We start from the raw sequence: 15,263 nt of genomic DNA, 5'->3' as shown, positions 1-15,263 counted from the left end.
TAAAGAACTAATTCAACACTGTAATGGCTCAAACTCTTCTTACAGGGAGAAGCATTTGAAAGACTATAAGAAGATACCATAAATTACATTCAAACGTTATTCTACAAGAAGGAAACTTGTTCTTAATTAAACTAGCAACATAATATTTAAGAAATTTGAGAAAACTGTTTGAAACAAGTAAAAGCATAAATGGGCATCAGAATTCCATAAATTTGTGAGAATGTCAGTGGTAAACAGAGGCGTTATATTCCAACATCACACATATAGAAAATGTAAATTCCTCACATAGATGGAGCATTTCCACAAACAATTAGAGTGGCCAGTAATATAGATAAACTTGACCTTAATTCTCTATGATTATTAGCAGAAAATGGAAAGGTATTAATTCATATATATAGATTATCTTCTACAAGAAGTCGTAGGTTGCATAACTCCTTGACCCTAGAAACAATTTTTATATCAGTCAGATTGAAATGCGAGGGACAAACTCTGGAAAATTTATAAAAAAAATAATAGTAAGGGGTTTCGACCATCGAACCCTAACTAAAAAGTAATGACATTAAATACGATTCTTGATAAATCCTCGACATGGAACTCTGGATTTTAACCGTCAGGACGAACTCTGTAAAGGGTTCCAAGGATACCTTGAAAGGAAGGATCATCGAATTATTCTCTTTCTAGAGAAGAATAAACTGCAAATGGACAGAACCATTGAATTATGGTAGAGCCATACCTACAAACACCCAAAATCTAGACGGGGTTTCATCATATTCATATATATATATATATATATATAAACAAATTGCAACTTAAACCCTGCAGACTTAGCAAAAACTGTTTATTGGCGAGGCTGGAATTAACTGTGGCAGACAGTTTGTCCATCACCCTATTCAGAACCTGTGTATCTGTAAGAAACCCTATTAGTCATACATTTAAAAAAAATCATAATTACAGGGTTGCGGGGTTGATGCAAGTAACTCGGATGTGTATCTGTAAGAAACCCTATTAGTCATACATTTAAAAAAAATCATAATTACAGGCTTGCGGGGTTGATGCAAGTAACTCGGACTAGAACCCAACCGCCGGCCACTCATAGCTTTCCAATATAATATTTGCTTGAAATGTGAACGGAGGTCACATTTAATAGTATAGATAGATGTCACACTTAGACAAAAAAACAAACAAAATTAAATGCTTCAAGAAACCTAAGGTTTAACATATTTTTCATACAATGCAACTATGTCCTTTTTGGTAGGAGTTCTTAGTTGTAAAAGTTCTGCAGCATATCCATGCTTTGTAAGCTCCTGTTTAAGTTTCTGAACTGTGAATTTGAGATAATCTTGTGGTTCTTTCATTTCACTGGAGTCATTGTCATCATCTGGCCTGATCACTGAACCTCCCTCTGCCGGCATCGTCACAGGGCTGTATCCATTTTCACTGGTTGTATTCCTTTTCTTTCTTTGCCTAACAGTCTCCACTTCAATGTCCATATCTTGCACTGAGTCCACCCCAGCACATTCTTCAGATCTCATTCTTTTACTCCGAGAAGTAGTCTTTAATTTGTTATCTAAAGCTGTTTCATTCAGTCGGACAGAAGTCAACTCCTGTTGAAGAGCATCCAGTTTTCCTTGTGTGGCCTGAAGTTGCAGAGAAAGTGCCTCAGCTCTAGCATTAGCTTCCGCTCTAGCTGTCCTTTCACTACCTAAAAGACTCTCAAGAACTTGGACAGTGCTCGCTCTTTGTTCATTTGTCGACTGAAGAAGCTCCTCCATCTCTCGCTCCCGTTCATCAACCCTTGCTTCTAAAGTTGAAACCTTGGACACTGCCTCCTGTTCAGATCTTCTGATTCTGTCGACTTCATGTAACAAATCAGCCTTTTCCCTCTCCAGTGCTTCTATATGCCTTTCTGATCTTTCAATTGCAGCTAATCTTTCCATGGCCAATCTCTGAATTTCTGATTTTTCATGTTGTGCTAAAGCTGCCTCGTCACGAGCTTTCTCTGCCACCTCAACAGCTCGCTTGGCTTCCTTTTCTGCAGCCCTGCACCTTTCATCTGCTTCCTCAAATCTTTTGAAATCTGTTGCAAACCTTTGCTCCAAGTGAGATTTCTCTTGTTCTAATATCTTGGCTTCCTTCTCTGCTGACTGAGCTGTGGCTTTAGCAGCTTCCAGTTTCTCTTGTAAATCCTTTACTTCTGCCTTCAGTGTGACAATGTCCAATTCTTGAGCCCTTAGTTTATTTTCTTGTCCCTGTACACATACCAGCATATCATAAGCAACTTCCCATGTGGACAAATTCATGCAAAATTTGTTGGCAGACCCACAGAAGCCATAAAAATCAAACCTTTAATTGTAGGTTTAATGCGCCTAGACGATGCTCGGCATTTTCAAGCCTTGCGAGAGAATCCTTGACTTCATTCTCCTGAAAAAAGAAAAATAAGAAGAAAAATTAGTATCTCCCTGCACATCAAAATTTTGCCAAAAGAATATTCAATCTGTACCAAAAGACTAACATCTATACTTTTTGTATTAAACTGAACCAAATCTCAAACAATCCCTAACAATGGACTTGGACTCAATCAAACTACCTATACATCCTATCACATCTATCCAAACTTCACACTCAAAATCATCATGACTCACCTTTTGTGCTATGGTGGCTGAAAACTCTGCTCTTAGGGTATCCTCTCTTAGCTGTGCTTGCTTGCTAGCACGCTCATGAAGTGATGTAGCCCTTTGTAATGATGTTTGAGATTCTTTCACCGCGAGATCATGCTTACGCCTCCATTCAAGTGCCTCCTCCTTGGCCGATTCAACTTGTTCACGGGCAGCACTCAACCTTGCTTCAGCAGAACTACACCTTGTCTTTAGCGAGGCCATTTCTGCATCAATCTGCTCTTTTTCAATTTGTTGCTTAACTATAGATTGGTCATACTTCTTCTTCAATTCAGAAGCTTCCTTCCTTGCTGAATCCAAAACTTCACACACATTAGCATATTTTTCTTCTAATGAGCTATATTTGCTTTGCATATTAGCCAATCTAGCTGCATATTCATCAGAAATCTTCTTTTTGTCTGAAATAGCATCCTCGTATCTTTTCAAATAATCACCCCCATGCTTTTGACTGATCTCCAGTTGCTTTCCCATCAATGCTAACTTATCCTCAACTGAACGGTACTTTAACTGGAGAGCAGCCTTTTCAGATGAACTCTGATCCGCAAGCCTCTTCGTGAGGTCAAATATGGGACCTTCCAAACTGGACAAACATGATTGAAAGTACAACTTTGTTAAAAAAAAATCACTATCTGTTAACTTGGAACTTTAAAACTTACAAGGGTTATCAATAATGAGGCGTAATTAATGTATACAAACAGAGGGGAAGCCATTGTATTGAAAACGCAGACGACAAAGGTTCGTAGTACGTACCTTTGTTGTAGAAAGTTAGCAAGTTTATTCCATTTGTAAGGACCAGAAGATGTGGATTCATACTCCGACACAAGGTCACCTAAAACCTGAAAATAGATATCAATATTTCAGCTGGTAAACATGTTACTTCAATCAGTAAACTTTTTCATTTGTTTTTATCAGTGATGACAATATCACTGATATATTCACGAATATCGGAAATATCATGATATTTTTGCCGAACATACCTTTAAAACTTGATCAATTTTTGCATCCGACGCATAGCAAGCAGAACGCAACTTCTTGTCCATATTTTGAAGAATACTTGTGCACTTCAGCTCAGCCTCCCTAAAGGCACTTCGCTTAAACTCCTGCATAACATTGGTGTAGAAATTAGTGCTAAGGTTATATAAGGGTATATAACCAAGGTTATTTGAGAACTGAAGCATTTCCAACAATCCATCATCCTTACCTCAAATTGTTTTTTCAAGGTACTTTGAACCATCTTCTCATACTTCTGTCTTGCGGCACCAGCTCCCACCGCACTGCTGTTAAAAACAGCTAAAGCCTTATGTAATGCTGACTCGTGTGCTTCTTGTAAAGCAACCTGCAGAGCCCAAGTTCAACATGCTGGTATGCACACAGCCTATTATGCTTGAAATTTGCAAACTTTTAAATAAAAAAGTCACCTCTTCAGGTTGTTTTGATTGATCGAAGGTCCCCATGTATGCTTCAATGGCAGAATCATAAGCTCTCCTACACTCAGCTTCCTCCACACTCTGCCATGGCTTAAACAATCATTCAAACTGTAGGATATGTGCAGAAAGCACCAAATGAAACAGCAGACCAAACATGAAAGTAATACGTTATGCTAACCTGCCAGGAAGTTGCAATTGTTGGCACAGCTCCTGCATTAAGAGCATCCAGAAATGATTGTGTAAGCCCTGCAAGTATAGGACCAGTCATAACTGTTGCTCCAACTTGCTTTGGCCTTGTTCTTTCAAGAACAAACTTTGTCAATGCATCCAGACCAGCTCGAAATTCTGGCCGCAGTTTCTCCATCTATTGAAGAGAGCATGGTTAGTTGCCAATGATGAAATTATCCATTTCACAATACCGAATGTTATATTATAGGCTCAAGAATTATCAAGAAACAATGAGACATATTCTTAAGGAACAGTGCCTTACAGAAATCTGATCAAGCCGCTGGAGATCTTTCTCATTGTTTAATGGGCGTACTAGAGTGAAGCAGTCCCGTTCAGGAAAGAGAGCTCGAATAGACTCACGAATCTATAACAAAAATATCACATTAAAATGGGTTCCTTTTAGTCACATCCTACTCAGGCATCGCCACATTTTCAAAGGAATATATATATCCTAAATAATTAATTAAAAATAAAAAATAAAAATCTCAAACAAATACCTTATATTAAGTGGATCACATCATTATAGTCCAACTAATTAGAAATGTTATTGATTAAAGTATCAGTAATTCAAAATAAAAGGAGCCAAATACATAAACAGCACCATTGCAACCTTGTTGTTTTGGTTTATTGAGTACTACCTCATTTTTCGCTGCAACATCCTTTCCAGTGCCAGGCATCGACTTCAGAGCCAGTTCCAAATAGTCACGTGGGGTTATCATACGTCCATCTTCTGCTAGGTTCAAATAAAAATCCTGTTGCCACAAAATCTCAAGAAATTTAGAGCGTGTCCATTTTCAACAATTACCAAAATAATAAATATTTGTTAAAGCGGAAAACTAATATATTTCATTTGATCTCTGTTACCTGTAAATATTAAAAAGACTTTTAAATGCATTATTCAACATGGCAAAAGATCACATTGGTCAAAACAATAAATCTTCTGGCATACAGGGGATATTACACAAAGACAACTTCATAAGAATTTGAACAGACCTTGTAACTTTTCTATCAGATCAAACCTATTTGTCTCAAATCAATTCATTCATCTTTGATTATAACATGGCTTCTTTATCTAACATTTCATTATTGTAAGAATCTGAATTATGTTACCACAATAAGTGACAAGCCAATTTATAAATGAAGAACATAATGAGTTCAAGTCCCAATATGAGTTACAACATGGATTCATGTTGTTGACCCATCATCCTTTCGGATGATTACAGACTACATCTCAAATGGATGTAAAATTCCAATATCATTTCTCCATAAATTAAAGCTTTGCCTGTAATTTTAATAAAACTAAGAATAGCTCACTCACGCGCAAAAGCCAGACAAAGTGAGGAGAGAACTGCCCAATTTCTCCTGCTGTAGTTCGACCCTTTGAAGCTCTAACCCGAATATGTTTTGTCATCTCTGTAACAAGAGATAAACGATCCAGAGCAGCTTCATCAATCCCTCCCATCTGAATCAAAGGAATAATCAGCACTGGGCCAGTTTATCACAACTAAAAAAACAAAATAATCTAATGAGACCTTTCAGACACAAGTCAAACAAGATGCAAATCCAGGCAACCACTCTAATGGGTTATTCAGCAAATAAATTGCTTCAAAAACGAAGAAACTAGACACTGGACACATATTTAACTCCAGAAACAATCGACTGTCTTACTGCAAATTTAAAATTGAAGGATGATGAATACTGATTAGCTTTATACTTTTAATACTAAGCTCAGAAAGGTTCAACCTACTTAGGATCACTGCCCATAAGCATGGATAAGAGCTTTGAGAAATGGCATACCTGATTATAGACGAACATGCTCGACAAAAGGACTGCCAAAGAAAATATTTGTGTACTATATGTACCCTTCAAAAACAAACACACAGAAAAATTAGTTAGTGAAGGAATAAATCTCGAACATGGAGCTTGATTATAGAAACAATCCCTGTACATTGTTCTCTAGAAACTTAAGGTGTGTAGCATAACAACTCAAACACATAGATAAGATTTAAAATCGTCCACAAATTGCAAAAATGGTAGTTTAATGGATCTCAAAGGCACAATCTACTTGTAACAAACTATGTGAGTGCCAAAGCAACTCCTATAATCTAAAAGGAAAGTATACTGGAAAACAGCCAGATAACATTAACAAATATGTAGCAAATAATAAACATCAAAATGCATTATTGTTGCAGCTATTATATTTATGGGATTCGGGGTAGACTACGCAAGATATAAGTACCACTCTCTCATCTATCTCATCTTATATGGCATCTCAAGTCTTAACCAGCTAACAAATCACATTAACACCTGAATGTTAGATTCGCCACATATCTACAATTAACGCCTACTAACATACAGAATATAAATAATAGTTGGAACAAATAGTTTGCTGCTCCAACACCCCCTCAAACTGTTGAAATTTGAGTATAAGCTAGAATTTCTGATCTTGATAATTACTTGTGAACATGTTATTGTTATTTTTAGCCTTTCTTTATTATTAGTCAAGCAATTATCAATTTTAACTATTCAAGTACAAAAAAATAGAGATCACAGTGCAGATGAGACAACAGACACCAAAGATTACGCAAGCGGCCAGGGAAAAACCCAAAAGGGGAAAACCCCAGCAATCATTTCCTTATAGAATCTTTGTCAACAAGAGAGAAATCCAGGTCATAGACAAACTGACCAGTAGAAGCATGACAACTAATCCCTCAAATGCCAAGTCAGCCCTCCAAACACTTCTTCTCTTAGCACAGAGACAAGAGCATCTTCATGTTTGATCACAGAGCAAGAAACTAAAATATTTGAGGCTTCCACAAGGAATAATTTCAGATTACAGAGAGCCATAATTTCGGGGCTCAGAGAACCATAAACTCGGGCTTTTGATCTATGTTTTGAAACTCGGAACCGGCCAATGTTCAACTCTGCCTCGGTGTCAACTCGAACTAGTTAATTCCACTGACTGTCTTTGTAAAAAGTACATTAAATATTTAATTTTTAATGAAAAAAAACATATTTTTAAAAATTTTCATTCATGTTTCCAAACTCAAAACATCGGAGGAATGGAGAGAAGACAACATTTGATCAAAGTATGCTCATGAATATATCTATTATATCAAAATGGCACCCAGTGCACTGTCCAATACATGTATTGTCATTATGTAATATATGGAGATCAGAACAAAAACACATAACCAAGGAGGCTCTAAAATTTGAATGGCCTCTACAACAAAACAACACAACTGCCATGAGATAGTTGAGGAAATATGAGGGGGGTGGGTTACATTGATAGGCGTGGGAGAGGGGTAGCGGGGCTAGGATTTAGTAAACCAATAAAAACCAAATATAAATAAATATTACAAAGAAAAAATTTAATTAGCCTATTAGTTAAAAAAAATGGAGTCTGCAACCCGCCTTTTATTCTATCGTTGAGCCGGACCAGTTTATATTGGGCTTGCACAGTCTGACAAGTCCATCACCGAACCAGCCGAATCAGGGACCAATTCGGCCAGTTTGGTAACAGAACGATCCCCGAGCTGTGAAAATTCCTACACTCTGAAGGAACCCCTACTACAGCAAATCTAAATCTACTTCACCTAGTTGATTTTTAAATTACATTCATCAAGTTATTCGTGTGAATACTGAAGCAAATTACTTCTGCAACCTACACTAATTAAATATTTGATCTCATGAAACAAAAAACAGAGCAAAGAACAAGATGCATAGAACACACTTATTTTTGGACACAATAGTCCCCAGAAAAACCCAATGTGGGAAAAATCAATGCAGTAGCTCTGAGTGTTTTATAATTATGCAGGAGAAATATCTAAATACAAATCTAAAACGCTCATCTATCAATCCTTTACAAAGAAAGTACTGGCGAAAATTTGACTGAGTTTTACCTCACTTCACCTAGCAGAATTTCAGCTGATCAGGCACAACACTGGCTAACCCTAGCTATTTCTGTGTTGGCTCTACGTCAGCCCTGCATCGCCTTCTCTGCCCTCTGTGTCAGCTCTCCCTGCAGTTCCTGACAATTGCAGCTATTCCAGTAGTTCTGGATTTTGCGTGACAAGCAACTTTTATGCTCTGCGCTAGCCCTTCCGGCTCAACATCAGGACTGCGTGGGCCTAGACTAGCCTAGCGTCAGCTCTCCCAACTTCTGCACCGCCTCTCCGCAAGCTCTCTCCGCCTCTCTGTTCTATATTCTCCAGAAAGTTGTCCTCTCGGATTCTCACTGCCCCTCAGCAACAAGATCTCCCCAATCGATTTTCCTCATGAGAATTTTTCACCTCAGAAAATCAATTTCCTCAATCTCTCTGTGTGTGTTTCCAAATGAACCCTAACCCTCCATTTTATACCTTTCCTGTTGAGTCTTCAAAGGCCGCGATCTAATCTCTAATCGACAACTAAGATTAAATCATGACTTGATCTGTCTTCTAGATCATTCTCACCTATATTTTGATTAATACACATTAATATTTTAATTGCCCTAAGTTTCGACTTAAGAACTCCATTAAAAATATTAATTATTTTAATAAAATTCAATCCGGGAGGAATTTCACCAAATGGTTTTTGGGTTCTTTAGAACTCATGTGCCTTAGCCTCTCCACCAACTTTCAAGGCTAGAGCACTTCCAATGCTACCAAAAATTAACACTCCCTCTTAGTGACGAAAGTGCTCTAGCAACAATGTCAACCTGCATGTTGCTTTGTTTCTGAAGCAACTCCTTTCTGCATTGTTGCTGCCACCAACACTGTGGTATTACTGCTACTATATTGTTGCCCATGACACTACCACTGCCACTGTTGCATCTGTACTACAAATCGCTCTCAAACATTGCATCTGTTATGCTGCTAGCACTGCCACTACTAACACTACATCCGTACTGCAACTCAGTTGCTGAGAGAAGCAACTGAAAAACATCCAAAATTAATTGAACTTAATTGTGTTCAGCATAATGCAATAAATGTTGGAATCTGACTATTGTTGATTATGACCCTCTGAATCTTCTGCGCTGCTACTGACTCTTGCACTGTGCCAACTACACTGCTACCAACCTTGCTCTACGTTGATCAGTCTCTAGTCCCCAGCTACTTCATTTGTCCTCCAAACACTCCACTACATCATCTAAGACTAAGTCCATCTCACTACTATTGAATCTTGGGCTCTCGTAGCAAAAAATTGATCAAAGAGATGGACTCCTCGAGGATCCTGCCCACATGTAGTCCTCCTAACTACAGCTCAATATTGCCCCATATCCCTCCCAGATATGCGTGGGCACTCATGGCAAACTCATCCTCGTCAATCTTTGTTGAAGCAACCTCAAGATAATGCTTCTCATCCTTGTCCTTTTTCTTCGAAGGACACTGGGATGCACAGTGGCCCAACTCGCCACAATTGAAACATTTCACCTTCGAAATGTCCTTCTTTTGCTTTGGCTTCTGTTGTCCCTTTGATGCTAGAGTTGTGTTCTCCTCCTCCTCCTTTCTCTTTGAGCCACTCCCACTGCTGCCACTGAGGTTGACTTTAACTAGGTCCCTCCTTAACTACTCCTGTTGAAGAACACATCTCCTCCCATGAAGGTAGTTTTTCTCTGCCCAATATGCTTTGGACGAAAACTTGCCATTCATTTAAGACTCCATTCAAGGTTATCCTCGTCGTCGCAGTTCGCTGAGGAGCGGACCCCACTGCAGCAAGTTGGTCTCTAGTGCCCTAAAGGCGTTGACGATAGAGGTTCACCCCTTCTCCTTTCCGCGTCAAAGTTTGTTGCAGCTTCTGCTCCAAATACATCTTCCGTTGTTCGGAAGAGCCTTCATATAGAGAAGACAAGGCTTCCCAAATCTCTTAGGTTGTATCTTTGCCCTGCATGTGTGAGACCACATGATCTCAAACTCCATCGAGAATGAGCCTCTTTGCTTCCCCTACTCGGCCTTGTACTTCTTCTTTTGATCGTTATCAACAGTAACAGCGACAACACTATTGACGCAGGCCCCGAGATCATGTTGCTCCAAAACAGCGAAGATTTTGGTCTTCCATATGACATAGTTGGAAGCTCCTTCCAACCTGTCTTGATCATTGAGCCTATGCGATGCCATCTCACCCAATCCAACTGACTCCTCTAGTCACTGCTTAGCACTGCTCAGTTTCTCAGCAAGTGAGAAATACAAACTTCCTGGCAGAAAATTCTCCGAGGAGAAAATTCCCCTTCTACGTGTCTTCATTCTTTTCAAGCGAATTTCTGCCCTTGCAAACACTGCTCCCTTCAAGCATTGCGCTGAGGCTCTACGTCACTCCCTCTGTCTCTGCAAACTCACGAACTGGAAATCCTACCTCTGTCGTCTCACTCAGAGAGAGATTTCCTCGGATCTGCTTCTCAGCAAGGGCTGTGCAATCCCTTCAAGCAGATTCAAATTGTTGTCAACTACAGCTTTCGGCCTCACTGCTCAGTGTTGGATCTGCTCTTCCTATTTCAAAATCAATGCTCTGATACCATGTGAAAATTCCTACACTCTAAAGGAACCCCTACTGCAGTGAATCTGAATCTACTTCACCTACTTGATTTTTAAATTACATTCATCAAGTTATTCTTCTGAATACTGAAGCAAATTACTTCTGCAACCTACACTAAAAATATTTGATCTCATAAAACAGAAAATAGAGCAAAGGACAAGATACATAGGACACATTTATTTTTGGACACAATAGTCCCCGAAAAAACCCAATGTAGGAAAAACCAGTGCAGCAACTCTGAAGGTTTTATTATTATGCAGGAGAAATATCTGAATCCAAATATAGGATGCTCATCTAGCAATCATTTACATAGAAAGTACTAGTAAAAAATCTGAGTGAGTTTTACCTCACTTTACCTGGCAGAATTCCAACTGATCCGGCACAAGACTGCCTAACCCCGGCTATTTCTGCATTGGCTTTGTGTCAGCCCTATATCACCTTCTCTGCCCTCTGTGTCAGATGTTCTAGCAATTTAGGCTTCTGCATGGTAGGAAGCTTTTCTGCTCTATGTTGGCCATTCTGGCTCTGTGTCAAGACTACATGGGCCCAGACTGGCCCAACGTCAACGCTCCCAGCTTCTGCGCTGCCTCTCCGCAAGCTCTCTCCGCCTCTCTATCGGTATTCTCCGAAAATTCCTTCTCTCGGATTCTCAATGCCCCTCATCGACAAGATCTCCCCAATCGATTTTCCTCTTGAGAACTTCTCACCTCAAAAAATCGATTTCTTCAATCTCTCTGCATGTGTTTCCAAATGAACCCCAAGCCTCCATTTCATACTTTTCTTGTTGAATCTTCAACGGTCGTGATCTAATCTCTAATCAACGGTTAAGATTAAAACATGACTTGATCTGCCTTCTAGATCATACTCACCCATATTTTGATTAATACACATTAATATTTTAATTTCCCTAAAGTTTAGACTTAAGAACTCCATTAAAAATATTAATTATTTTAATAAAGTACAATCTGGGTGGAATTTCACCAAACGGTTTATGGGTTCTTTTGAACTCATGTGCCTTAGCCTCTCCACAAATTTTCAAAGCTAGAGAACTTCAGATGCTACCAAAAACTAACAAGAATCAGACCGGCCTAGTTTAAAAACTGCGTTTGATGCTTCCGTAGATAGACAAAACTTCGTACCTGCATGTCTTCCCAAAGACAGAATTTCAGACTATATGACTTCCAAAGAGAGAGACCCTCAAACCTGTAGTTTCCACAAAGACAGGATTTCAGATCTGTAGTTTTCAGAGAGACAAAACTTCGTGCCACAGAGAGGTAATATCGCACTTCCATAAAGAGTCAATTGTTTCGAACTTCTTGCTCTCTCCTTGCCTTAGAGAGATATATTGGACTCCTTGCCTTGCCACAGACAGAGATATATTAGTCAATCTGAAGTGCACTTTAATAGGAACCTTATGGGCTATTTATAACCTTCCATACATGCAAAGGGATGTCTCCTGAGGACTGAGCCAACTTGATCCTTGAGGCACAAATGATGCTTTCAAAAATTCAAATTTACCTTTTACAAAGGTCATGAAGAACATGCTCTTTTACATTTTCTTTTGACCAAAACAAAGCTTGAAGGACATGTCAGAAAATAAAAATAGATTTTCTTCTTGTGTTTTTACATAAAATAAATATTGTTACGTACAGTGATAAATATGAACACTGGTCCTAGTTACAATTTCAACACAAACGACCTCTAAATACTCTCAACAACCAAACTTCAAAAACTAATTTGTCTTGAAAAAAAAATGTCTTGCTTCCATTTTTGTCAAATTTTCCAACTCAAAGTAGCTGAAAAAACATAAAATTTGACACCTTCATCCCCCCCCCAAATGAGAGCCATTAACACAATAATCCCCAATCTGATGTCGAGTACCTTCTTTTATCTCATCACTCCCCACCAACACCAAGGCTATCCAAGTCAATGGATATTAGAACTATACACCTTGATTAGCACACAAGTTCCTCCAATTTAGGGTTCTGAAAACCACAAATGATCCATCAGGTAACCAGAAAGCCAAACTGCGAGAATACTAACATGAAAAATAATGATTATGTAAGAAGGATCACCAGGTGATCAACATTAGTATTAGCTCATTATGTTACTAGGTAATTAAGGGCATTATGACCTTACCTTATTATTAAGATTGTGTTAATAATTATAAAAGCTTTGACAATAATCTTCTCAAACTTATAAGTATGAATATCATCAGTTGTCACCAATGTCGTTGAAGACTTGCCTAGTACCATGCCAATAGGTGCCCAATCCAAATCCCCCTGGGTTAGAGGCACTAGTCTATGCAGAGAGGTTTACTAGCGATACCATCCTAATTTTAACAATTTGTTGTAATATTTCCTGCGTGGATTTTCATGCTTTCCAAACAATGTTATCGGAGAAACATCAGCCCTTAACCAATGTTCCACCAAGGTTCCGGGACGAGGGAGCGAGGGGGCGCGGGAGCGGCCTATGCAAAAGCTCCCTACCATTTTTTAGGAAACGTGGGGGAGCGTCAGGGTCTTAAAAATTTATAAATATAAAATATAATTTATTAATTGAGTCCACTATGACAATTTGGTTTGAATTGAAAAGCTGCAAAGCATGATCATTGATATGAATATCATTTGACATTATCCAAATTTATAATATCATATAAAATAATAAATTTAAAATTCTAATTCAGCTTGGTCAAATTCTAATTTAGATTTTGGTCAGACAGAGGGACAGCTTCAGCTTGATAAGGTAGCCACTGAATTCTGTGAAAAGGTAAATGAACAGATCAGGAACGCTGCATTGGCAGTAGAGGGGCAACTACAATGGGTTTTCCAGCTGTATTGGATCCAACAGCTAGAAAGTTTGTTATATTATATATAATATATACAGTACACCATATGCTGAAAGAAGAGTTTTAGTTCCAGGAGAGATGAGAAGATCACATGAAAGAGTTTCTGACAGTTTACTATCAAATGACATTGACTGCAGGATGACCATCTGCGAACCAACTTGGGTGACCAACAATGGCATGGATAATTTGTCTACCTTATTAGAGCAATGCCATGCAGTTCAAACTTCAAACTAGTAGTGTATTTCAAGGGTGAAAATAATTTTCAGACCTGAGAATTCAAGCTGAGCCACTGTGCTCTGTGTAAATTTTGTAACTGTATAAATTCATATATAAGGACAGTTCCTGAGATTTCTTGCTGCCCATAGTATTTTGTCATGCTTGCAGTAAACGCATGTTAGTCTATAGTCCACCCAATTATTTCCCACATGACATAGGTGTTGCTTCCATAGTTTGTATGTCAAATGTCATGCAAAATAAAAACACAAACTGAATGTCTCATATTCTTTGCCTGTCACTCCAGTTATCTCCCCACTGTAATCGAGCCATCACTTGAGAAAAAAAGAAGTTTTAAAAGGGAAAATTCATGTACGTGCTATATGGTCCAGCAAATTTCCATGATACTGACCCTCTAAAATAACGCTTGTTGAAACCAGAAGACAGCACAAGACGTTATCCCCATACAGAAAATGAGTAGCTTTGTACCACTTTAGGTCTATTAAATCATAAACTCTAAGCAAGGCCATTTTTTTGGGAGCGTGGGGAAACGTCCCCTCAGGGAAGGGAAACGTTTCCCTGGCACGTCCCCCTGAGTTTCCTCCATTTTGGGAGAGTGGGGAAACGTCCCCTACTCGTCCCCAAGTCCCCGGAGCGCGGGGGAGCGAGGAAACTAGACCCCTAGGGGGGGGCGGCCGAGTCCCCGTGGAACACTGCCCTTAACCTGACGTACTAGTCTATGCAGAGAGGTTTGCTAGCTATACCATACACTAGTGTGGGGAATCATACTATTATGAACATAACTAAATATAAAATGATATAAATAATGATAAATTCATAATTAAATATAATTTATAATTAATGAAGGGGCAAAGGAAAGGACATGTCCCAACTAAAAGACATAACTCTTAATGAAAGGGCACTTCCTGCTAGCTATATATATGGGGCTCTCATTTGTAATATCATACCATTTGTACTTAAACACACATACACACACAGATATATATATATATATATCATCCTTATGGATAATTTCATAATTCAGATACTCTAAATTTGTGTGTGTGAACGAACTTTGTTCGTCACATTTGGTATCAGAGCTTCATTTCTGATCCACATTTTGGCCACTTCTATCTATCAATATTTTGTTTTCTGATCCTGGACATTGGCCACATTGAAATTTGGAGTTTCTCCAATTCAGAGTTCCTAGGCCTCTGTCCGTTAAAAAAATCAAAAATTTTATTGAAGGGAAATAACTTTGCTGCAATAAAACCAAAAGAAAGGGAATATTCCGCAGCAAATAAAGAAAAAAATACAAAACTAAAAATTAAAAACAGTGCATGAGTTGAATCATAAAGC

At 38.5% G+C, this 15,263-nt stretch overlaps 1 protein-coding gene across 2 annotated transcripts in view; it reads right to left on the bottom strand.

The window, feature by feature from the left end:
* Positions 1-964: 964 nt before the first annotated feature.
* LOC149194566 (Guanylate-binding family protein) overlaps positions 965-15,263 on the bottom strand; it is a 92,416-nt gene continuing 78,117 nt past the window's right edge. For both annotated transcript variants that reach the window (XM_089405117.1, XM_089405118.1), the window contains 12 exons: positions 6,128-6,193; positions 5,649-5,792; positions 4,969-5,082; positions 4,593-4,694; positions 4,281-4,466; positions 4,094-4,183; positions 3,877-4,011; positions 3,653-3,775; positions 3,426-3,511; positions 2,643-3,255; positions 2,344-2,421; positions 965-2,249 (listed from right to left, as the gene is read on the bottom strand). In XM_089405117.1, coding sequence (XP_089261243.1) covers positions 1,206-2,249; positions 2,344-2,421; positions 2,643-3,255; positions 3,426-3,511; positions 3,653-3,775; positions 3,877-4,011; positions 4,094-4,183; positions 4,281-4,466; positions 4,593-4,694; positions 4,969-5,082; positions 5,649-5,792; positions 6,128-6,193 — 2,781 coding nt within the window. In that variant the 3' untranslated portion in view covers positions 965-1,205. The remainder of the gene's footprint in view (positions 2,250-2,343; positions 2,422-2,642; positions 3,256-3,425; positions 3,512-3,652; positions 3,776-3,876; positions 4,012-4,093; positions 4,184-4,280; positions 4,467-4,592; positions 4,695-4,968; positions 5,083-5,648; positions 5,793-6,127; positions 6,194-15,263) is intronic.

This window comes from Pinus tabuliformis, chromosome 2_2 (assembly GCF_031772625.1).
Source record: "Pinus tabuliformis cultivar Carrire ecotype Pingquan chromosome 2_2, CPIR1, whole genome shotgun sequence".
NCBI lineage: Eukaryota > Viridiplantae > Streptophyta > Pinopsida > Pinales > Pinaceae > Pinus > Pinus tabuliformis.
This window is presented reverse-complemented; position numbering and strand designations above follow the sequence as displayed.